At 41.0% G+C, this 25523-nt stretch overlaps 1 protein-coding gene across 9 annotated transcripts in view; it reads right to left on the reverse strand.

Moving 5' to 3' along the window:
* Positions 1–4829: 4829 nt before the first annotated feature.
* The window catches only part of NREP (neuronal regeneration related protein), a 31856-nt gene continuing 11162 nt past the window's right edge, over positions 4830–25523 (reverse strand). For 5 of the 9 annotated variants that reach the window (XM_066381992.1, XM_066381991.1, XM_066381990.1 and 2 more), the window contains exons 4-6: positions 22469–22615; positions 12517–12594; positions 4830–6571 (exon numbers count right to left, since the gene is read on the reverse strand). In XM_066381992.1, coding sequence (XP_066238089.1) covers positions 6446–6571; positions 12517–12594; positions 22469–22615 — 351 coding nt within the window. In that variant the 3' untranslated portion in view covers positions 4830–6445. The remainder of the gene's footprint in view (positions 6572–12516; positions 12595–22468; positions 22616–25523) is intronic. The other 4 variants (XM_066381997.1, XM_066381994.1, XM_066381996.1 and 1 more) reach the window with 2 other exon arrangements.

A 25523-nucleotide genomic window follows, 5' to 3' on the forward strand; every position in this document is an offset into this window, starting at 1 on the left:
AATGAGAGAGGGCTCAGCATCAATTCTATTTCCATTTTTTGTTTTTATAGATGCAAGCTCTAAGAAGTAAGGGTTTTATTACAGTGATGTAATGCAACTCAATGAACTCCTTCTATGTTGTATGCCAAAATTCATATAATAATCTCTTATCGAAAAATATTTTTAATTTTCTGGCACCTGACAACTTCATTAGGTCCTTCTTCATTTTTATTATAAGCAGTGAGTTGGAAAGCACCTGACTTACAAAGAGATTTATTCTCATCATTGGAATAATTCACTTTCTCAATTTCTGGAAGTATACCAAAACAAGCTCGAGTAAGACCTATCAAATTATTGTTAATTATGCGGGAACACTTTCACTTCGAATCACCTTTTAAAATCTCAGATCTTCAAAAATGATTGAAAAAACAGATATATTAGTTTCATTACATTTTGCCAAAATAATGCTTGTTGATAAAATGCTTTGAACTTAATTCTTGTTTTAAATATATCACCATTACTCAGAAGGTGCAGATTTAACTCATTTATGGACAATACCTACCATAATCTCATTTCAGATTAGCTAATCTTCACTGACAAATCAATTAGCCAAGTCAAGTATACCTTCTTTCAGAAAAAAAAACACTTTAACTTCATTCTTTAATTTCAATAACTATTTTGAAGATTATTATAAAAATTAATAAGAACTAAAAGCATATCTTGTGACACTGCTTGCTAGAAACATGAGAATTAAAGCACATTTTATGAAATCGATCCTTATAAACAATTAAAATTAAAATGATGTAGGCCTAATGTAATTATTCCATGCTTAAATAAGTTATAAAACCAAAATGATCAATACACTCTTTCTCATAAAAAGTAACAAGAGCATAGTAAATATTTGGTAAAACTGGATGAGACCATTGAAAATTGCTGACTGGTGTTGGAGAATAAATAGAACTAGTGTAAAAATAAGAAATGCCACTAAAAATACAAAGCTTCTAGGCTGCTAATCAGTCTAGCAGCACATAATTTTTCTTGTTATTATGAAAAGGATATTAGTTTTATAAGATAGGATATGATGATAATTTACTATATTTGAAATAAATATTTCATACTATGATTTGATACAACAGGTTTTGACAACTTTATTAACTAATTCCCATCAAATTTGAAAGAACCCACATGAAAGTTTATCCTTGGGTTTTATCCATCTTATCTTGTAAATATTTAGTATTCTCAAAAGGCATTTAATTACATTTAAAATAATCAGCATTGGAAACCAATATTGTTTAAGCTTTTCTAAGTTACTTTTCTTCCCAGTTAAGATATATCCTAGATGTGAGTAGGGAATATAGTGGAAAATAATTTGCATACAATTACATGAATGCATTTTGGGTACTTAACATCTCCTACTGATTTTCACTTTGATTCACTCTTTTAGGACTCTCCGTAAAGAGCAGGGCATTCTTTGACAAGCATTGAGAGGTAGAAAAAAAGTCTTTAAATAAAAATTGTCATTATTTCCATCAATCCACTTTACCATATATCTGAATTCTGAAAATGGATATATGAGTCCAAATACTTTATTTTTATGTATTCTAATACATCACTTTTAATGTGTGTGTAAGAAGGAAAAGCCTAGCCCTGGCCATGGGGCTCAGTGGGTGGAGCATTGTCCTGATGCACGAAAGTTGCCAGTTCGATCCTTGGTCAGGGAACATATAGAAGCAGATGGCTCTCTTTCTCTCAAATCAATAAATAAATGTATAAAAATTAAAAAAGAAGAAAAATACCAACATTTCATGGACTTATGTTTAATCATTAAAGGAAATTTTCTCTTTGTTTGCCACATTTGGGGTTTTCATGCATATTAAGGGCAATGTGTCATTAAAATTTGAGATAGGTGAAAACTGTAGGTATATTTTTATAAATTGGGGAAAGGCCTATGATGAACACAGACTCATTCTCAGCAGATCAATTTTAGGAAAAGACGTCATGTAACCCCGAGGAACACGTACCCCAGTTAGAAAATGAGTTTATCAGACTCCTATATAGCCTAACCTGACCCAGTCTGAAATTTTTTTACCATGGGGAGCCCCCTCCCTGAGGGGTTGGTAATTGAAGAGTTTAAGAGGGCCTAGGAGTAGAGATGGACCTGCAGCAGCCCCTGCTTTGGGGATAGTCATGAGGATCCTGTTTCCAGCCTTGTGACCATCCATGGGCATGTGCACCATGCTATCAAACATCAAGATCCCAGAAGGCCCCCTGGCCCTTTGTTGGTGAATAAGCACAACACCATCCCCTGAAACCAGAGGACTAGTGTTGCAAAGTCACGTGCCAACAGAGGAAGGAAGGTAACGTAAATGAATGAAGCAGACAGTTTATACGAAAATAAAAAGTGTAAGGACAGGATTGGGGTGGGGACATGCCTCACCAACACGGAGGCTGCTGCTCAGCTACCAAGCCACTATTGCTAGATCTTCCTCTTTTCAAGGGATGCTCAGACCTCCATGTTCATGTGAAATCTTTCAATGTGAAAATGTTGGCAATTAAATCAACACTTTTATAAAACACACAGCAGGCAAGACCAGTCTACAGGTCATACCTGGTCCATGGCTGCTGGTTAGCCATCTCTGCCCAAAGGCAATAAGGCAATATTTTTGCCTCTGCAGAGAGACTAAAGCAGTGTTTAAACAACATCTGTGTCTCCCACTCTGACTCCATCTAAAGCCTCGATTTCTCAGCTCTGCCTCAGCAGTTATTACCTTTAATATTAACTTTAGCCGATCCTTCACACATGGGTCCTGCAAGTTAAAAGTGAGGTGTAGGGTCAAGTTTCATGGAGGCCAAGGGAGTTGCATCAGCGAACACAAGTACAAAGAGTTGGACTGAACTTTAAACACCATTTATTCCCACTTTCCCGTTTTTATGGCTTCTCTAAATATTCCTTTTGGGGCTAAGAGCACTTCTATTTGTAAATGAAGGCTATGCAGCCCCAATATGATAGTGTCTGGATGCTCTCCTTATACACCTCAGTCTCTGGAGCTCCAAGGACTGTAAAATCTTCTTCAATGAAAGAAGTAGCTACGATTCTGGTTTTAGCCCTTCTCGTGTCCAGCCCTGGCCTGCAATTACCATGAGCGCTTCAACTTCAGATGGTGTACTGGTTTGAAAATGTGTCCAGAAATTCTTTGATACTCTTCCCTTGAGGAGATAAGGGCTTAATTTCCTCCCAGCGAGTGTGGGCTATACTTAGTGACTTGCTTCTCATGATTAGACTATGATGGATGACGGCGACATCTGAGAACAGGTCACAGGCATTGTGGCTTTGCTCCCAGTTTTCTCTTGAATTACTTGTTCTGAAGGCAGCCAGAGGTCATGAAGACACTTAAGTAGCCCTATAGAGAGGCCCTTAAGTGGAAGAACTGAGTTCTGCCAACAGTCATGTGAGTGAACCATATTGGGAGCAGATTCTTCAGCCCTGGTCAAGCCTTCAGATGAATGCAGGCTGTTGACACCTTTACTACAAACTCATGAGATCCTGAGTCAGTACCAACAGCTAAGCTGCTCCTGATTCCTGACCAGACTGTGACACAGGTAAAGTTTGTTCTTTCGATGCAGTGTGGGTAATGTGTCATGTGGCAATAGAGAACCAATAGAGATGGGCATGAAGCAATCCAGGCCAAACTACCCCAAGGCCTGCCCTCCTCGAGACACATGCCGGCACAGCTGTGACAGCAACAGGTGGAAGGAAATGGTGCTTGTGTATAAGATGAAAGGTATGAAGTTTGTTGAAGACTTCCATTACACTCACAAGTACTAATCTCTGGGTGGGATTACCAAAAGAGGTAGTGGTCACTCCATTTAAGAATTTTCTTTCAGATTCAACAAATTCTTGATTATCTGGTAGGCACTTAGGATTCAGTTCTGTCCTGTGGCTTCTTTCTCTTAATTAGGTTAAAAGTTCAGGATAAATAGGAAAGTTAACCCAAATCTGAAATGTGCAGTCTCCCGTTTACATCTCCCTCCCGACATACACAGAGGTCCAGACCCAAGCTCCCGGAGAATATGTGACCCCCACCCCGCAGAGACTGAGCCCCAGTTCGGGACAGCACAGTTTGCTCCTCTCCCTTCTCTCACTCCCTCTTGTCTCAGGGCCCGTTCCTTAGCCTTTGTTCAGGTGAAGCTCAAATATCTGAACCCAACCAGCCAAGTTAGTGACTTTTGTGTAAGTCCAGTTGAATCTCACTCTCCTAGTGGACGAGGAGAGCTCGGCGGGCATTTCTCATGCACAGGGAGGTCAGGATTCCCCTGGATGGCAGGGTTTCAGGGTCACACGAGACCTCCAGAGGTTCTGGCGATGCCATCTTACCACCTGCTAGATTCCAGATAGCTGGGTAGATAGGAATTAATTATTTAAAGTGTTATCTCAAAATTTTTATCGCCTTATAAGCATAAGCCTTTTGTCTATTTATAAGTGAGGTCAGGTATCTTTCAGCAGAGATCAAGAATACCACTGAGTAGGTCTTAATGGTAAGTGGTGAGAGAGAGAAAGTTTTGAGCTGTGCAGGACTACCCTGAAAAGGGAAAAAGCAGTGTAGAAATAGAAGGGTTTTGGTTTAATTCTTCTTTGTATACAGAGGTACCTCTGCAATCCAACCTAATGAGGTGCCCGGCTCCTAACCTCATAAACCCTCCAAAGGGAAAACACTCGAGAGGCCGCGCTGATACGATCCCTTTCTGATTTGTGCCCTGGGGCCAACTTTGGGGGCCCTGAGAACACAGGAATGAACAGACACCAGTGAAAGCATTCCAGAACAGGCCTTTCCAATGACGAGTCAAGCCAGTTAACCTTACCGCTTGTATATTTATTGAACAAATGCTACTAAAATAGCTAAAATACATTGGGTACTTGTCATGAGTGCATCAGTAAAGATCACACAGTTACAAAAGCCAGCGTTTTCAGCAGCACACAACTGCAACCCTACAGAAATGCCACAGATGCACGATACTGTTCTTGCTCTATTTACACAGCGGATAGACCTAGTCTAACAAAGGCGGGAGAGGGGGATGCGCGGGAGACTCAGGCCCGCGGGGAGCAGGACGGGAAGCAGAGTGCAGTGCATGCATCGTCAATGCTGAGCAGTCGGAAGCAGGGCAGGGCAGGACAGCCTGCGCTGCCGAAGGAGGAGCTAAAAGACAGTTATATAAAAATTAAGGTGGGCTTTCAGACTGGCTAACGCAACAACATTCCATGAGTAGATGGTATTTCTGATTTTTGTTTGTTTGTTTGTTTTTTATCCATTCCATTGGGAGCAAGGACAAAAATGTAAAATTTACACCTTGCTTATCAAAACCACCCCAAAAATGTTCTGCCTTGTTTTTGTTTTAATTTTGAAAAGACACTATTTTCTGACCTAATTTTTGGGAAAGGTGTTATTTTCCTATCCCTACTCAAATGCCAGTTTTTTGGATAGTTTTTAGAGGGCATTTATTAAAAAAAGAGTCCCCCCCCACCCCAATTTTTCCAACACAAAGAACCAAAAGAGACACCTAAAAATGCCTGTCCAATTATTGCTTTTCTTTCTCTAGGTTAGGCAGGCGAGGCTACCAAAAGGACAAGATTTGGTAAGTAAATTACAGTTTTGTGATTGCTCCCGTTACAGTGACTGTGGGTCCATGAGTGCCGGCCGAGGAGACATGGCCTCCTGAACTCTCTCTGGTAGCATTCACTCAACCTCCAATGCTGAAGAAGAAAGCCACACTGAAGACACGAGGGAAACAAGTCGATCCAGTCTAGAGAACAACATTCAGGGAAACAGAGTACCAACACCTTCGTAGAACATGGAAATAAAAAATAACTCCGTCAGAGCTACCTCGCCAAGGAGCATGTTGAAAGTCCAAAATAGCACCATTCATCAGTGTCTCAGGTCCTGTGGCAGCATCTCGGGCACTTACCACAAGGAAACAATGAGTTTCAAACTACTTCTATACATCAAAAGAGTACATGGATAAAATATAGAGTTATACAGACAATTGATGAACATAAACTACTAGGCTTGTTACATCTAAATAAAAAAAAAAAAATGGGGACTCTCAGCCTCTGCAAGAAGCAGTCGGCAGCTGTGTGAGTGAAGGCAGGAGTGGACCGGTTGTGTGAGAGCAGGGGGGCTTTGAGTTGTGGAAGATGTCACCGGAGCGAACCAGGCCTGAAGGCCCACCTGTAAGGGTTGTAAACGTGGATTCACAGTGTGAAATTCTGAGCGTTTTCACTTGAGTCAGAATGATTAAAAACTGGTTTGATGATACCTATTTGTCCACTGTAAAATTCTCTAAAGCAAGGCTCAGAGTCCCATAGTTTCTTCTTATACTTGATGATTTACACAGAAAAAAATCCCATATATGATACCATGACCTCATCAATACCCATACACCATAAGGAATACAAATGGAGGTGTTACAATTAAAAAGAGTAGAGGTAACTGATTCTCGGGGAGCGGAGTTCATGGCTGCCACGTGGAGTCGGGGAGGCAGCCTCAGGCTCATCGTCCTTCTTGCGGTTCACTTCCTTTGGGACAGGAAGCCTTCCCTGAAAAGCAGGTGGACCCAGACACAGACAAACACAAAAGAGAGGCACACTTAGTCATGCTTCGGAAACCATTTGAAAAATTTTGCCTTTTATCCTTGAACTCCTGATGTTCTGCAAACAGTTTACACCTTAAATACAGTTCACCTGAATGTAAATATTAGGTCTGTGGGGGCGTGAAGTAATTAAACACTAGCTGCCTTGGCTTCAGTAGAATCAAGCACTTCTCCAAAGGCTGTGCCCAGCCACGTGGGAGTCCACATTCCCCAGGAGTCAGGTTTCTGAGGAGTTTCCAGTATCAGATAGGACCTGACACAAACCTGGGTGAAAGGTGCTCACAGGAGGATTAATACATATTTTTTTAAAAAGGGTCCCACGGGCCTGACCTGTGGTGGTGCAGTGGATAAAGCGTCGACCTGGAAATGCTGAGGTCGCCGGTTCAAAACCCTGGGCTTGCCTGGTCAAGGCACATATGGGAGTTGATGCTTCTAGCTCCTCCCCCCTTCTTTCTCTCTGTCTCTCTCTCTCTCTCCTCTCTCTGTCTCTCTCTCTCTCTCTCTGTCTCTCTCCCCTCTAAAAATGAATAAATAAAATAAAATTAAATTAAATTAAAAAAGGGTCCCACGGCTGCAGTGGAGTAGAGTGATTATCTATTTTCCACTATGTATTAAAAATATCTAGCCTGGCCTGTGGTGATGTGGTGGATAAGGCATCGATCTGGAGCTTTGGTCACTAGTTCAAAACCTTGGACTTGCCTGGTCAAGGCACATATGGGAGTTGATGTTTCCTGTTCCTCCCTCCTTCTTTCTCTTTCTCTCTCTCTCTCTCCCCCCTCTCTAAAATGAATAAATAAAATCTTAAAAAATATATTTAAAAGTATGTCACAACTTGCATCAACATAATTTACATTCGGCTTCTTCTATAAGCCCTGGCACAATTCATGTGGGCCTTAGAATCAGAATCAGAAGTGGAACCAAGGGTTGGGAGGGAGATATTGTGGGGTTGATGGTGGGGTGGGGGCAGAGGAAGTTACAGGAATAAAGAAGACAGTGGGAAACCAAGGCCAGAAGAGAGAATTAGCTAGTGTGGACTGACTGGGGCAGCTTGAAGTCTCTCTTCACATTCCTGACGAGTGATGTTTTTGTGTTTCTGACTAGAATAATCCAGCCTCAATGTGACTGATGATCCATTGAACACCAATGGAAAGAAGCTCTCCACGGTAACCAAACAGCAAGAGAGAGGAAATGAACCCCATTTGCCATTGGGTGATGCAATATCAAGGTCTTACTTTGCTACAAATAAATTGTATGCCCTGATCAGAGATGAAAATAGTGATCAACAAGTTTCTCCTTTAGACAAACCATTAATTACTGGAGTTTCTTTGAAAAAAAAAATTGCCCATTGTGGTTTTAAAAGGTCTTTTGTCTCGGCCCTGGCCTGTTGGCTCAGTGGTAGAGTGTCGGCCTGGCGTGCAGGAGTCCTGGGTTCGATTCCCAGCCAGGGTACACAGGAGAAGTGCCCATCTGCTTCTCCACCCCTCCCCCTCTCCTTCCTTTCTGTCTCTCTCTTCCTCTCCTGCAGCCGAGGCTCCGTTGGAGCAAAGGTGGCCCGGTGCTGAGGATGGCTCTGTGGCCTCTGCCTCAGAAACTAGAATGGCTCTGGTTGCAACAGAGCAATGCCCCAGATGAGCAGAGCATCACCCCCTGGTGGGCATGCCGGTGGATCCTGGTCGGGCACACGCGGGAGTCTGTCTGACTGCCTCCCCGTTTCCAACTTCAGAAAAATACAAAAAAAAAAAAAAAAGTCTTTTGTCTCTTTTTTTCCCTTTTTGATCAGTCATATGCTCTAACACAGAGGTTTTCAACCATATGGCTTTAGGCAACCCCTGTGTTTTGGTCATTCGACCCCCGCCGGGGTCGCGACCCACAGGTTGAGAACCACTGCTCTAACAGAACATTTATAATAAGCTAATTTGGATATAAGAACTTGGATTAAAGTAATAATCTTGCTTTGTGATTAGAATGATTACATTTAAATTTCTTTTTAAGAAGAATTCAGACATTAGGAACTTCTTAACAACTTGAAACTGAATACATTTTTTAGCAGCCCCAGGGTGAAGTAAATGTCACAAATAATTCAACTTCAAGAAGTTTTATTTACTGTATAGATTATTCATGTTAAATATATGGTGTGCCTAAATTTTGCATATAGAAATCTCAGACATTGGGCGCATACAACATTTTTAAGATGTGTGTTCACTCAGTATGTATTTTAATGTTCCAGTCTTAGGAAGTGAGTCAGAGGTTGTTTTGGTATTGATAAATATCAATGAAACCAAAGCAGAAAATTAAATTAAAATATAATTCATCACTCACACACACTTAAGGACTTAGCTAAGTTTCCAAAAGCATTATATCAGGCAGTTGCTTTGCATTGTGAAAATAATTTCAATCTTAGTGCCTGACCTGTGGTGGCGCAGTGGATAAAGCATCAACCTGAAAATAATTTCAATCTTGAAATTTTGGTATGCAGTCCCAAGATTTTCAAAAAAAGAAAGAGAAATCTACCATAATCCTGGTGCCTTTAAAATAATATTTGTTCCTCTTCTCCCATCTACCAGTTAGCATGCATGGTTCAAGATGAGAAACTTAGGTTTAAACAAGTGAAGAATTCAATGACCCTTAACTGTCCTGGTCCAGGAAGGAAAACCGAAAGTTCCCAAGTATTATTTCACTAAACAACTGCCCTCTGCACATGGCTGGGCTTCCAACTGCTAACTTGAGTTCTGACTCTGTTCAAAAGTATTATACAGGACATGAGTATATCTCTATGTAAGTATCAGTTTTACTAATCTTTACCTCCATGGAAAATACACCACAAAATGGAATGAAGAGTTGAGTGAGATCTGGATAATTAGGAGAGAGGTTATTTCCAGGAAAAAGAAATGGGAAGGAGATTATTTCAGGAGGGAATCTACACTTTTACTATTTTCCTCTCTTTCGAGGCTCCCAAACATTCATGTCTTCACTTATTACTCATGTTCTGAGTACCTATTATGGCTGGAGTACTCTATTAGATTTTAAGCCTACAAAGATTAAAACAGACAAAAACCAGTCCCTGCCCTTAATTATCTTGCTGTACGGGAGACTGCCAAGTACAGCTGGCCCCGGTAAGGCAGTGGTGTGACCCACGCGGGGGCCGCGCTCCTGAAGCGGCCACGGGGGCCACAGCCCAGTCCCCGCCCTTAATTATCTTGCTGTATGGGAGACTGCCAAGTACAACTGGCCCCGGTAAGGCAGTGGTGTGACCCACGCGGGGGCCGCGCTCCTGAAGCGGCCACGGGGCCACAGCCCAGTCCCCGCCCTTAATTATCTTGCTGTGCGGGAGACTGCCAAGTACAGCTGGCCCTGGTAAGGCAGGGGTGTGACCCATGCCGGGGCTGCGCTCCTGAAGCGGCCACGGGCCACAACCCAGCCCACCGGTGGGGAGAGAGCTCCCAGAAAGATCAAGTTATGTGCAGCCTCCCTTTGGAGACCAAAATTGACAGGATTTCAATTGTTACCTCTGGTCCTTCATTTAAAAAAAAAGACAAGATTACAGCCTTTTTGCCCCCACTAAAGGAATTTTAGGCTTCTATAGCAAGGGAAGGAGTTTTGAAGAGGGGATACAATGATGTCTTATTTCTCCAGAAGTCAGGCCTTATAAAAATTCAGGCCAAAATAATCATATCTTCTTCTACTATCTAGCATCTATCTAATGATTCCCAGAGGCCTGAGGAACTTTATAGTCCAGAAAGCTGGAGGAGGGGAAGGATGTGTCCACGGACCCTGCAGCTGGTCTACCTCTGGCCGGATGGCCCTCTCTGACACTCACTCTTAGTGCATGAATCCCCAGTTAGTCAATAATGTGTCTTGGACCAAGTAAGTCAAGATTACATCTCTTATAGTTATGCAAAGATGTGCTATTTCCAGAAGGAAACTGCTGGACATAGGACAAATATAATATGCTTAAGATACTATTCACATATTTAAAGAAGACAGAACTTAAAATGAAGACCTGAATCACAGGATTCAATATGTCAACCCCCTGAAGCACATGTCATCGTAAGCAAGGCCTGGGACCTGAACTGGCTTTCCAAGAGGAAAGGGAGGCACTATTGACCTCATTGAGAAACCTGCCTCCGCCTGCCTCTCTGTTTGCTGTCACCAGTATCAAAGGCGGGACCTCTGGGTGCCTGTCTGGGGCAGGAACTAATGGAAAAACTATGCTCTCTCTCTCATCTCTTCTATTATCATGTCTTACCCTCAGCTGCTCCGGGGAATTCTGCCCTGCACTGGCCCTGTAAAGAACTTCTGCAGTGACACTGCTCATGCTGGTGACACTTGGTGGTGAGACGACGGGGTGGAGGTGTGCTTTAAGTAAAGCCCTGGTATTTTAGCTCACTTCCACTCCAACGCCACAAGAGCAGGGCAAGTCTCGCTTAGGCAGAGGCAAAAGCATTTTGTTCACCTACTTTTTTGCCAATGACTTCAACCTTGACCTTCAGAAATTTTCTGAAAAGTTAAAAGTGACTTAGAATTGCTTTCTTTCAGTGCAAACTGCCCATTGACACGATCTCTTCAAATTCTGCCTGCCAGTAAAAGATAGAGAATTGCTGGAACCATTTAGTGCAAATAAGAGAGATTTTCAAACACTGAAATGGCAGTACTAGCTGGAAGACCTATGATTGGTCAGTTACACATAGCAAACTTTTACATGTTAATTTTTACTTTCAATGGGCTCCATTTTTCTTCATTAATTTCAAAATCAGCAGGTCAGTGGTAAAAAGTACAATCCTCCTACTTAATCAAATGATGTTTACCCTAACAGGCAAAATCCAAAGGTACCTATAGTAAAAACTGGTAAATGATTTTTAAATGTTTTTGTTGGACTTTTTTCAGAAATGGTACTAAAATCTAAAATGTAAATTTTACAAAATTTTTTTTTTAAGGCAGAGAATTGTCACATCTAAGATGTCAGCACAATGAAAATATGTTAACAGAAAATATTTTAGGCCTAAAAATAAAAAGAAATAACAGTTTTTTAATGTTCTTTCTGTTTTGATTCATGGGTAAGCTTATCAAACATTCAGGCATTATTACCAGACAAAACTGTCATTATCTTATACTTTTCAGATATCTTTTAGTTTGAGCATAATATTTTACTTTATCTACTCAGGAACAAAACAAACAAATTAAAAACCTGTAAAATTTACCATGACTCTGTGATTATTAAATGAAAATTAGACTTGGATTTGTGAAGAAAGGAAAATAATGTGAACTTTTAAGAGTCACAGGGCCCTGGCCGGTTGGCTCAGCGGTAGAGCGTCGGCCTGGCATGCGGGGGACCCGGGTTCGATTCCCGGCCAGGGCACATAGGAGAAGCGCCCATTTGCTTCTCCACCCCCCACCCCCTCCTTCCTCTCTGTCTCTCTCTTCCCCTCCTGCTGCCAAGGCTCCATTGGAGCAGAGATGGCCCGGGCGCTGGGGATGGCTCCTTGGCCTCTGCCCCAGGCGCTAGAGTGGCTCTGGTTGCGGCAGAGCGACGCCCTGGAGGGGCAGAGCATCGCCCTCTGGTGGGCAGAGTGTCGCCCCTGGTGGGCGTGCCGGGTGGATCCCGGTTGGGCGCATGCGGGAGTCTGTCTGACTGTCTCTCCCCGTTTCCAGCTTCAGAAAAATACAAAAAGGAAAAAAAAAAAAAAAAAAAAGAGTCACAGGACTTTAGGATATGACTTATTTTTTTAGTATATGTTATCTCCAAGGTCATAATAGTATAAGATAAATGAATTATTATAGTGGACTATAATAGATATTAAAATGAAAAATAATTTTTCATTTATTTACTGATTTTTTTTTAAACTGTTTCTAAACTTTTTTAAAAAATAACAACATAGCAGCTAAGGATCTCACCTTAGAAAGCCTTCCCTCCATTTCCTTAGTTGGAAATGGTTCTTCACCGACCCAGACAGAGCGCTCTGGGCAATAAACCTATAAGAGACATAAGAGCACACACATTTAGATTAAAAACAGGATCCACTTCAATCATCCTTAACGATCATATACTTCCCACCTGCAACTTCAGTGTGCTGGGGAGGCCCATCAAATGTTTGCTGTACTTAGGAGAGTTTTAGCTCAATGTCTTCCAAGACTAAGTCCAGGAGAGCAGAGATATCAATGTTCTCTGTAGTAGGCCAAGTGGCAGCTTCATGGCATGACTGGCTGAGCAAACTAAGGCACTGGGGAGGCCTGCCTTTGATAAAAATCCTTGCAAAACCCCACGTTTGTGAGATTAATGTGCCATGCACCTGTCCAACACTTTAAGGGGTTATCCTGATCATTTCTCAGAAGGCTTAAGATTATGTCCTAAGAATAAGGAGGAAAGGAAGGAGCAGCATCCATTCTCCCAGGCCCATGTGGCCACTGAGAACACACTGCCCCGCTGCTGAAAGCAGCAGTGTCCAAGCGAGGGGCAGAGAGACAGGCAGCTCCGCCACAGGCGATTCCCATTACTCGCTGATCCATCCGGGGGTGAGGGCAGGGGCAGCCTCCGTTCTCCCAGGCCCACGTGGCCACTGAGAACACACTGCCCCGCTGCCGAAAGCAGCAGTGTCCAAGCGAGGGGCAGAGAGACAGGCAGCTCCGCCACAGACGATTCCCATTACTCGCTGCTCCATCTGGGGGTGAGGGCAGGGGTGGGATGAGGTGGAGAGGAAAGCGAACTGAGAAGCTCTTCTTTAAATACATGTGCGAAGGGCTACGTGTATCATCACAAGTTTGCTGACCAGCTGTTCCCCATCTCCAAAAAAGACCGGAGTTGGGGATTAGGACTTAAATTATAATTACAGATTTAGGTCAGCTATAAGAAAGAGCTTGGCAGAAGAACTGTTAAATTTCTAAAACAATTTAGAGAGAAAACATGTGAAATCTACTTGAAGAAATTGAGAAACAGAATTTAACAACCTAATTCAGGGCTAATTCACAGCTGATACGGGTCCTTCTTAAAGAGAGGGGAGGAAATGAGGTAAGATTTCCTCCAGCTCCAATTCTCTAAATGCTGTCAATAAGCCTCACATTATTAACTAGTATTAAGAATCACACTTCATTAATAGGTTAACAGACCTACATGTTGTTTTTGGCATGGAAAGCCCCAGGGGTGGTAGCCTAACCACTGGGCTAACTGCTATGTTTGCAATGCCCCAAACCATCCATTTGCTCTGAGTAGGAAATGTGGAGGGTTGTGTGGTTCCTTATAGTCTAACAACAACTTTGCTCTACTCCAGTAACGTAACATTTATGGCACATCCCATTCACAAAGTAATTCTGCTTACATTCCCTAATTCATCGCTAATTCATAATAAGCCTGTGAATAGGTCTTATTATTACAGAGATGGGAAAACAGAAACTCAAAAAAGTCACATAACTTGTCCAAAGTCACACAATCAGTGTAGAGTAGGACTTATACTCAAAGCTGACTTCCAGATTCTAAACTGCAGTTCTTCCCATTATACCAATGCTCTGGAATAACCTCAGAACGCTAACTGCCTAACACTTCTCTTCCAAAAATTACAGTCCACAGCCAACACATATATTTAGGTCTTAAATAGTGGACAGCTCATCCTGTAATAAACAGACCTGCTTTCTGACTTTGTACTGGGTCTGCTTTCCGGGACATGTGCTTCCCCCAGACCAACCTCCTTCCTCTCGCTCAGCTTCCCCGTCTTTGACCAGCTCCCGCTGGGAGAATTCCACTGTCTGCCTTGTTTGGGACAAAGAGCCACCCCTGATGCGCCCTTTAACCAGGCAGGAATGGGTGAAGAAAACAAAATTGCAATCTAAAACACACATGCTTTTTTTTAAGGCTTAAAACAAAAATCTCAGCACACAAGATCCCAGTTTGGACTGAATATTAGGAGATACTAAATTGGGATTAACCGTAAATTCACTTGTTATAAACCGATAAAAAAGAATTACATTTCTACATGATTACTTTTAAAAGCATGCTTTAAGTACCACTGAAATCACTATACATATTAATAAGAAATAAAGTTTCCTTGTAAACCAAAATATTGATGAAAATACAAGTAAAAAATTAGTAGGCACATGGATGCAATGAAAAGCATTTACTTACACAGACGTAAGTAAATGTTACGTCTGTGTTCTTGTGATTTTCTGCAACGTTCTATCTTAACAAAATCACACTGCTTTAGCATTTAATTTCTAGGTTCAAAGCATCAATATTAAAGCTGTCCAACTCTGATTTATAGGGAAAAAATAGTTTGCCTCTCAGAAATTATTACTCTGACAAATTATTTTTCCAAGAATTTCCTTTTTATTTATTTATTTTTTAAAGTAAAACAGTCAGTGATATTTTGCCAAAGAACTCAGGAACACAAGTATCTGATAACAAAACCTATGATTCAGGAAACTTCCCCACCTACCTCAAATTTGTTTATGTTTTTGAAACATTAATGTAGCCACAGTTTTGCCAAAGTCATTTCTAATTAATTTTTTTTTTTAGTGTTTGAATTATAATCATTGCATACTTTAGGAAAAATAAGTGCCACTTTGGCCTTTCGGTAAATTCTTTGTCTCCTTCAGAATCAGAACTTCAAACCCGAAATGGCAGGGACAGAGGAGTCTGTTACCTTCTTAAAACATGCCTGGCTGGTCTCTAAGAACTCAGCATATCACTGGGATGTGGTATCTAAAGAAGATAACTTTAGATAACTTAACTTCCCTTTTTTATTTTAGAAAAAGATGGTAGATTATTGGAAATATATGTTATCTACATTACAACTTTGTTCTTTCTTATTCCTGTAGTGTTTTAAGACTCTAAATGAAGGATTTAGGAGGAAAGATCTATGACAATTATTACCCTTGCTCTCAAATAACTTAAAATACCTTTGTGCATGCATGCATTCACCATCAGTTTGTGAGTCACCTGCAATGCTCTGGGCATTGCAAGAAGAGAATCTAGTTCTTACCTTGTACTCAAATGGGCAGCAGAGGTGACAGACCTTCTAAAATATCATTTCTACAGTGTGTGCTATAAATTGCATACTCCCACCCCAAATTTACACATTGAAGTCCTACCCCCCAGTACCTCAGAATGTGACTATAATTGGAGATAGAGTCTTTAAAGAGGTCATTACAATAGTCCTAATCCAAACACTGGTATCCTTATAAGGAAAGAATGAGGACACAGACACACAAAGAGGGAAGATATGAAGAAACAGGGAGAACAGGACCATCTACAAGCTAAGGAGAGAAGTCTCAGAAGAAACTAACCCTGCCAACACCTTGACTTCAGACATCTGGACTCCAGAATTGTGAGAAAATAAACTTCTGTTGTTTAAGCCAGCCACTCTATGGCACTTTGTTTTGACAGCACTAGCAAACTAATACCATGCTTTAAGTGCAATTAAAATATATATATATAGGTTCTGTCAAATGTTGCAACATATATCAATAGACTACAAACAAACAAAACCAGTATTTAGCCAAACATCCAGTAGCACTGTCAACAGAGGAAATGTGGGTGGCACAGAGCTGACCTGGAAGCGACTCTACAGGCTGCTGGGTCCCGTCTTTTACCTCGTTCAGAATACTAGGAGCTGACAACCACCCTGTGATGGAGGCTGCTGAGTATTGCTAATATGTGGTTCAGAAAACAGAGATAAGTTGATCTATCTTCCTGGAGTCCTTCTGTTCGTGCTGGATCCTAAAGCTGCTCATTCTTCTTGGTACCAGTCAACCGACGCTCTGAAGATGGACACAAGGCTTAAACTGTATTCCATTCATTCAGTTTTCTGGCTTCAAGTTTGTATTTTTCATGAGGAGCCATTAAACTAACATTTTCCTTTGGTTAACTTCCCTGAACTTTCTCTTTATGATGGTGGTGTGCCTCTGAGAAATGTAAGCGATCTGGGTAATCAACATGCAAATACCTCAGAACTGTTGTTTTATTAAGTAAGTGAGCCGAAGTGTACCTTGATCTTCACCAGGGAAACACGTGTCCTTCTAAAAGGGTCTTCCACTTATAAAATAAGTAAGTGTTTGCTCTTGTTCGAGTAAAATCCTCAAAACCTTCTAGATCAGTGATTTTCAACCAGTGTGTCACAAGAATTTTTAAAACGTGCAATACCTGAATATTTAGTCAGGGACACTGACCTCTTTTCCTTTAGACTGTCAAAGAAAACGAATAGCAACAGCCAACACAATAGCTGTCCAGTGTGAATGAATCAAAATTATACCTATTTGGGGGGGGCAGATCTTTGAAAATATTGTTTTTGGTGTGCTGCAGAATTTTAGTAATTAGTTTATGTGTTCCATGAGATGGAAAAGGTTCAAAATTGCTACTCTAGAAGACTGTTCTTCCAGAAGTCAGAAATCAGAAAAGCAAGCTATACCCTCAACAATTAAGAAAACATTGTGAAAATACAGAGGGGAAGGAAAATGTTTTAAATTGCAGCACATGCAAAAGTTTTGCTTAAATTCTGGGAAAGGGTGAGTGTTCATGCTTGTGCCTGAATATATGTACTAGTTAATGTGCCTTTTGCTACAATACTCCATTTATGTCACTGATGACTACATTTAAAAGCAACAAAACTGACATGAAAAATCACATTGATTTATATACACTAATCATGACACATATGTATTTAAATATCCAACTCTTAGGTAAAAGCAATTTTTGCTTTCAAGTATATTTGACATATTTAAAGCCGCGATATTAAATACAGTTTAATGGTGAAAAAGTACTATTTCTTACTGACTCTCTTAAATGTATTTGATGGTTGAGTACTTAAGTTTCCATTGTCAGTTGAGAATATAATGATCGTGGTTTTTGCCATTTAGTCTTTCTTTCAAGGCTTGTTTTACTCTCTGAACAATGCATCATGAAAAATAACTTCTTTTTAAGCCTATAAGGTAATTAGCTTGGCAATGACTATTACTTGGTATCCAAATTAGAAAAATAAAATGCAGGGATCACTCCTGCAAGGTTCTAAAAAAATACAAACTAGATTATCCCTTAAATTTTATTTTTTAAATCTCTTTTAAGCTTTTCACTTCAAAATTTGCTATTTATTTTCCAATAATATGGTCCACTCGCAGAATCAATCTGAGGTATCCTATCATTTCTATACTGCAAGTAAAATTTGAATTATGTTTATTACCTGTTTTTACATTTGTCTTTTTCTCTATTTACTCTCTATTTCTTTGGGGAGACTCTTATATGAAATTGATCCTCAAAGGAAGGGTCATGGCTTTACTCAGAGCTTAAATATACCACATGCATATGTTTCTTACTTAATTGGTTAGCATACTGCCTCAGAAACCCACTATGAAGATGTTGCATGGCTTGGTTGTTAACAACCATAATTATACTTGCTATCCTCGATGGAGTTCTATGTGCTTAAGAATGCACACACACGGCCCTTTTATATTTTAACAAGGAGAGGTGCCCACCCTGTGTAATTAGGAAAGTGAACTAGGGCAGCAGGTGTCCAACTTGCATAATTAATTCTTTGAGCAGCAAAGGAGTATATTTCATAATCTGCCAATTATACAGTGTGTGTGATTGCATGTGTACATGTTCTATTCGGCCTAATTGGCTGGAAGGCTGTGGAACCTAGTACTGTAACACGGGGAATTTACATGCATATATGCGCACCTCATTTCTTAAATGCCCTTTGAAGTGGTGTTATTAAGAATCTCCCTCAAAAGCCACGCTGCTCCCAGGTGTTACTGGTCACATGAGAAGGCAGAATGTAAACTGAAACCATAAATGAGCCACAAGGATCATTTTCTCTGAACAGCATTACATCAATGATTAGACGGTACCAAAGATGATACACTGTCTCTCTAGAGACAGCCTTAGAGCTCTGCCTAACCTTGTGAATGCTGCACGAAGATGGAGCACACACCAGCGGAAGTGTGTGACAACTAGAAGACAAAGGGTGAACAGGCAGAGCAGGGAGCCTTTCTGGATACATTGGAAAGCAGAATGACAGTGTTACTTGGAGCCTAAGTTGTCAAACATTCTGATTTGGAAACTAAATGAAACATGCAGAGAGACCTAATTTAAGTACCTCTCCACACACACACACACACACACACACACACACACACACACACACACACACACAGGAGCTGGCCTGGTAAGAATGGATAATTACAGAGAAAACACTACAAAACATTCTCAGCCATAATGTCCTCCTGTCAAAAAAGAAAGGATGGCCTGTTAGTGCAGTGCTGTATTACAACACCTGCGGACACTCTCTGCTTTTCCATGACCTCATGACCTGACACGTTCTTGACCTGTAAAAATAGGGGTAGGGGTCCTGGCCGGGTAGCTCAGTTAGTTAGAGCGTCGTCCCCATTCACCAAGGTTGCAGATTCAATCCCTGCTCAGGGCACATGGAGGAATCAACCAGTGAATGAATGAGTAAGTGGAGCAACAAATCATTGTTTATCTCTCCCTTCCTCTCTCTCTAAAATCAATAAATAAAACACTAAAAATAGATAAATAAATAAATAAAAGGAAATGGGGATAGGGTAGGGAAACAACAAAGTTCAGCGGGAAGATGATGATAGGTCACCAGTTGGTTTAGCCCAGTGGTCTGCAAACTCATTAGTCAACAGAGCCAAAATCAACAGTACAATGATTGAAATTTCTTTTGAGAGCCAAATTTTTTAAACTTAAACTATACAGGTAGGTACATTCTTTATTGAGGTAGCACCCGCACGTGGTATTTTGTGGAAGAGCCACACTCAAGGGGCCAAAGAGCCGCATGTGGCTCGCGAGCCACAATTTGCTGACCAGGGGTTTAGCCCATTGGCATTAGCTTTGCTTTGGGGGCTTATGTCCACTATGGGCACAGAAAATGTCCATATTTTATAAATATTACACAGCAGATTATGATACTGCCCAACATTACATGTCAGATGTGGGTGTCTGCAACAAGCGGTGTATACTAAAACGGTGGAATCCTCTAAATTCATGCTGCTCATTGTGAGGCCATATTGAAAAGCCACTGATAAATACGTGGGAATGGGACAGCTGTGCAATTTTATGTCTAAATTTCAACTAGGCAGAGAAAGGAAAAAGAAATCTCCTGGCAACAAAACGAAAGTTTTTTATATGTAAAATTAATTGTCAGTACAAAGAGCTTTCAGTCACTCTGCTCCACAATATAATATTCTGCTTGTTTGGCCCTGGATCTTTTAAAATTTGATTTCTAAGAATAATAGCAAAAACTCTCATGAAGGGCAATGGATCAAGTCAAGAGCAAGCCACAAAAGGTTAAGAATATTAGCCAACTTTGCTTTCTCACCACTATTTAAACCAGTTCATTCAGTGAGTTTTCAGAGCTTTGATGGTATGGGGTTCAAGGCAGGGTGCAGCAGCAGGGGGGTGAGTGGAGCACAGTGAACAGAGGTTAGCGCAAAAGCATTCGTGTGGAGCAAACTCCTCCTCTCATCCCAGACTCATTCCTTTCCAAGAGGAACATGCTTAGCACAAAGCAATCCACCTAAAGACTCCATAAATCCAAAAAAGGGAGTAACTGATCGAGGAATTCTCAGATTTCTGCCAAGACACCCTCCCCTGGGCTGGAGGTCAGCCTGGTACAGTAATCAGAGCCAAACTGTGGACTGGACTCAAGGAATCAAGTTCAGCACTTCAAATCTTGACTTTTAATGGGTGAATTTTTTTTTTTTTCAGTGATGAAGCCAAAACAAAGTACAAAGAGCTGATAACAGCCCAAAGTAAACCAGGCGAAAAAGCACAAGAATAAAGCTTGGAAGCAAACCTCATAAGGAATATCTACGAAAAGATTTTTTTCAAATAAAGAGAAAACAATAAAGCAGCTTTTTAAAGCCCTAGTTTGAGATTAAGCAGTTTGTGAATGAACAATAAAAAGTAAAGGCAATAAGAGAAGACATTGGCTCTTTTCAGTAGAAAAAATAAAATAAATACTGGCCTTTGTTAACTAGCAGAAAAGAAAAAAAAATAAAGGAAAAAAGGCCCCTCGGGCATTTAAGCACAGCATAAGCATTTCCTTGCCTTCATGACCTCAACAAATATGTTAATAAAATCTTCTACCTCCCTGGAGTGGAACCAGAGTAAATATTTACTTAACACATCTGAGTTCTAAGTCTGGACCACCTTATTCCCTTATATAAATTGGTTTTCATTTGCAATCAAGAAACTAACAACATATATTTTTGTGATGTTTCCCCTACTTTTAAGATAAAAGAAGGGGAAAAGAAGGAAGAAAGAAAACTATATTGTGCCCTCCTACACCAAACTGCACTTTGAATTTTTGAATTGTAAATTCTTTGCCACAAATGAGAGTAATGCTGTTGCTATGCTTTCCAATACTAGACATCTGGAGTTAGCAGGACTTTTTCCAAGCACATTCCAAGGTTAATAGGAAACATCTAGACTTGCTTTTCTTAGCTGGTTTGAATAATTTTAGGTATGGTGGGTTTCACCTACAAATAACTGTAAGTCTGATTTCTACTCATCAAGAATACTGTTTTTTTCTTTCCTCTTGTCCTAAAATTACTGTATTATCCATTAAAATATTATAAAACTTTCACCAACAACATGGAAGAATACTTCTTCAAAAATTAGACTTCTTGGCCCTGACCGGTTGGCTCAGTGGTAGAGTGTCAGCCCAGTGTGTGGGTGTCCCGGGTTTGATTCCTGGCCAGGCACACAGGAGAAGTGCCCATCTGCTTCTTCACCCTTCCCCTCTCCTTTCTCTTTGTCTCCCTCTTCCCCTCCTACAGCCAAGGCTCCACTGGAGCCAAGTTGGCCCAGGTGCTGAGGATGGCTCCATGGCCTCCGCCTCAGGCGCTAGAATGGCTCTGACCACAAAGGAACAACACCCCAGATGGGCAGAGCATCGCCCCCTAGTGGGCATGCCAGGTGGATCCCAGTTGGGCACATGCGAGAGTCTGTCTGCCTCCCCACTTCTCACTTCAGAAAAATACACACACACACACACAAATTAGACTTCTTTTGTTAAAGCCCTTAATCAAGGGTTAGTGAGATATGTATTTATTTATCTAGACATAAGGATTTTGAATTTTTCTTGGCCTGGGTGAATGATGATCTAGCCAGTTGCTTTTGAAAAGTTTGTGGACATTTCAAAACATTCCTCTTGCTGACATTCGCAAGACTGAGCTTTCTAGAGAGTGTGCATACTCTCCCAAAGTGCTCATTCCCTCCCTCACTGCACCCCCTTCTGATAGCAGCTGCAAACCCCTCATCATTCAGCAAAATCATTTCACAGTTCACAGTTCAACGTGCCTCTTGCATTGTCTCGGTCATTTAAAGACAGATATTTCTTCAACCACAAATAGCACCATAACAGATAACTGAATTTGGAGGGAAAGTGGTTTCTATTGTGGGAAGACGTATTTAAAATTGGTTTAGGCCTGGCTGGGCAGCTCAGTTGTTTAGAGCATTGGCCTGATACACCAAGGTTGCAGGTTCAATCTCTGGTCAGGGCACATACAAGAATCAACCAGTGACAGCATGAATGAGTGGAGCAATGAATCAAAGTTTCTCTCATTCTCCACCACCTTCCTCTCTCTCTAAAAATTAATCAAAAAATGTTTAACTCCATAAAATTTGTTTAAACTAGAGTCTAGTTAGTTGTCTCCTAAGAAGTTTGACTTTAAGAAAAGGAAAAATACTACCAGATCTGTATCCCCATGCTGTTAAGTACTCAGGTCACAAAGAGGTCACTACAAGGTGTCCAACAACCTGTCCTCTAAGAAAAGTAGCAAAAACTAAACGTACAAGAGGAGTCAAATAAGATTAGGATACGTGCCCCGGTACACCAACCTGGATTTTCAACCCCAATGGGTAGAGCACGGTCCGATTCAGCAGAAGGCTCTTTCTCGCTGATGCGGGCTCAGCCAGGCAGTACTGTGGGAAGCAGAGAAGAGCTGAGCAGTGGCCACCAACCCCAATCAGAAAGATGTTCCTGGGCTGGAAGTCATGGAAGAAACAAATACCTCAAGAGTAGTGAAGATAAATGCAAAAGACATGCCAAAAAGGGAGGCAAAGTTCTCTGGGAAAGGGCTCACCTACTCCAACTGACAAGAAAAAGAAATGGAAACTCAGACCTTTATTCCGAGTCTTGACTGCATTCTCCAGAATACTTTGACCTCATGTTTTTGTCTTTTTTCCTTCATAAACCAACCATCTAAACTATACTCCAAAGGAAGAGAACTATGAACAATACACAGGATTTGTTAGAACCCAATAGGCAGAGTATGTAAGTTTGGGACCCACAGTTTCTTGTGGAAATGCATATAAAGTTCATTATAATGTTTTGTTTTTTAATTTTAGGCCTGTTTCTCAGTTGCACTCATTTAATCCTCACAGGGCCATTTCAAGGATGGAATGCATCAATATATGTAAAGTGCTAGCAACGGTGTCAGGCACAAGCAATCGGATCTGTGTTAACTGTCACTATCACTACCCTCCCCATTCTATCAGGTCACAGGACCGAGCAATGGGAAAGACAGGATGCAGCCCCAGCCCCTCCTCTCACAGGACACAGTCCATCAACATCCACGTCTCTGCCGTTTCCCCACGGCCATCAGGAGTGACGCCAGGAGGCCACCTGAGTGCTGGGGCCCGTTTTCAACCCCCCAAGCAGGTGTTAAGCATCTCCGCTTAGTGCCTTTTTGTTGAAATTTAGATGGATTTCTGACATCTACTGTCAAAGAGTCATTTTCCCAAGAACACGTTGCCCTGCTGCCTGTGTTTCTGATAACTAGCTGCCCTTCAGAACTACCATCCCTTAGAGAAGGCAGCGCCGTCTGCAAGCACAGAGGCTCACTCCCAGGGCCTGTTTCCCAGTAGCTGAGGGGAGAGCAGCCGCTCGGTGCGGCCACATCAGGGGCTTTGGGCCTAGTCAAACCCAAGCAGTATTAGTCATCAGAGTTTCATCTTTTTTTTTTTTTCTTTCAGTTTTCCCAGAAAGAAAATGTTCAGCACAATACATATATCTACAAATCACTGCAGTTAATTATAAAGGACATTTGCTAAGAAACCAAATTGTTTTAACATGACCCCCAAATGAACTCTCAAACAACCTCTCAGATGGCCTAGCCATGGACAATCTAGTTCAGAATATCCTTCTTTCATCAGATGCATTTGAAATCATGTTGACTGTAAATCTGCTTTTCAAAATTCCAACTCAAAAACAAACTGCTTAGAGGACACTTAAAATCTTATCTTCATCAACGACCTGCAGATATACAAACCACACACTACAGAAAAATATAAAGTGATGCATGTTGAAGAGGAAGAACATAAAAACTCATTAGACCAGAGAGGCAGTGTGTAAACTACTAAGAATGGTAATTCAGAACAAAAAACAAACTTAAACTAACTCCCTTTGGAAGTTTTCAATTAATGTAGTAGAAATGCAGATAGTTCTAAAGACAGAAAAATGGAAAAATGGAGATAAAAAGCCAATTATTCATTATTACTATCATGAAAGTACCAAATAGAAAATAAGGTAAGTCATATATGATCCTCAGATTACAGGTACAGTATGACATTCGATCACAAAACTGTGATGTCCCTCTGGTTTTGTCCAAACAACAGAAGAACAGTTGACCAATTTAGTAAAAATTCATATTAATTATCAGATGAATTATTTCTATGACACCAAAGAACAAATTTAACTGAATTTCTGATTGAATTGGTAGACAGTTAAGCTTCATATAATAAAATTAAAGTTTAAAGAAAAGTAGTCCTCATAAAAAAGGAAGGGAGGGAGGGAAGAAGGAAGGGAGGGAGAGAGGGAAGGAAGGAAGGAAAGGAAGGAAGGGAGGAAGGGAGGGAGGGAGGGAGGGAGGGAGGGAGGGAGGGAGGGAAGAGAGAGAGAAAAAGTGAAAGAGAGAGAAAGGAAGGAAGAAAGGAAGGAAGGAAGGGAGGGAGGAAGGGAGGGAGGGAGAGAGGGAGGGAGGGAGGAAGGGAGGGAGGGAGGATGAAGGAAGGAAAAAGAAAGAAAGAGAGAGAGAGAAGGAAATAGGCTTAATAGAGATGAAATGAAGAGATACAGAGGGAGACTGGGCCCCCAGACCTTGATAACAAGATCAGAACAATTTAAGATTCTATTATCAAGAAGTGAGCAAAACATCCAAGGCCAGGGGCGTTTCACAACGTATAATTAGACACAAGTCTCCACAGCGCAGCATGAAACAGAGACTGAGTTATGGTCCAGAGCATCCAGGCTTCAAAAACGGTCAAATCTTGGTAATTAAGGATCAAAATTATGAAGACGAGAAGGGCTCGGAGAATATGTGGGCAGGATTTCTGATGCTGGATTAACTGAATTGGTTGGGTATATAATCTCAATTATCCAATCAATTAGCCAAATTGATTAATCAACTAGAAATATTTACTTAGTACTTACTTTCTGAGACATAGTGAATATCTGGTAGATAGCTATACAATGAACATCTTATCAAAGAGTATGTCACATTAGTTTGGGCAGGAAGTACTAAAGTAGCAAAGAAGACACATTTTTTTACAATAAATATTTTTTAGGATTAAGACACCAATTCCCAGGACATCTATTCTGGAAAGTAGTGGGTTAGTTCATTCATCTTTTCTAATTCTAACCCTCTTAACCATACAACTGAAGACCCTGATACGGCTTGTTTTAAATAGTGTGTCCACTTCCTCCTGCACAGTCTTCATTCTTGCAGCCAGTACGAAGTCCCTACAGTGCAGCAGGCACTAGGCCTTTAAGTGTTCAACCATGTGCTGCTGCACCCCCACACATCACACTGAGATTCAGCAACTGCCTGGCAAATGTGCAAAGAACAAGTTTTGAGGTCACAGTCCTCCCCAAAAAACTGTTTTGGGGTAACTT

The sequence above is a fragment of the Saccopteryx leptura genome, chromosome 4, assembly GCF_036850995.1.
Source record: "Saccopteryx leptura isolate mSacLep1 chromosome 4, mSacLep1_pri_phased_curated, whole genome shotgun sequence".
Lineage (NCBI taxonomy): Eukaryota > Metazoa > Chordata > Mammalia > Chiroptera > Emballonuridae > Saccopteryx > Saccopteryx leptura.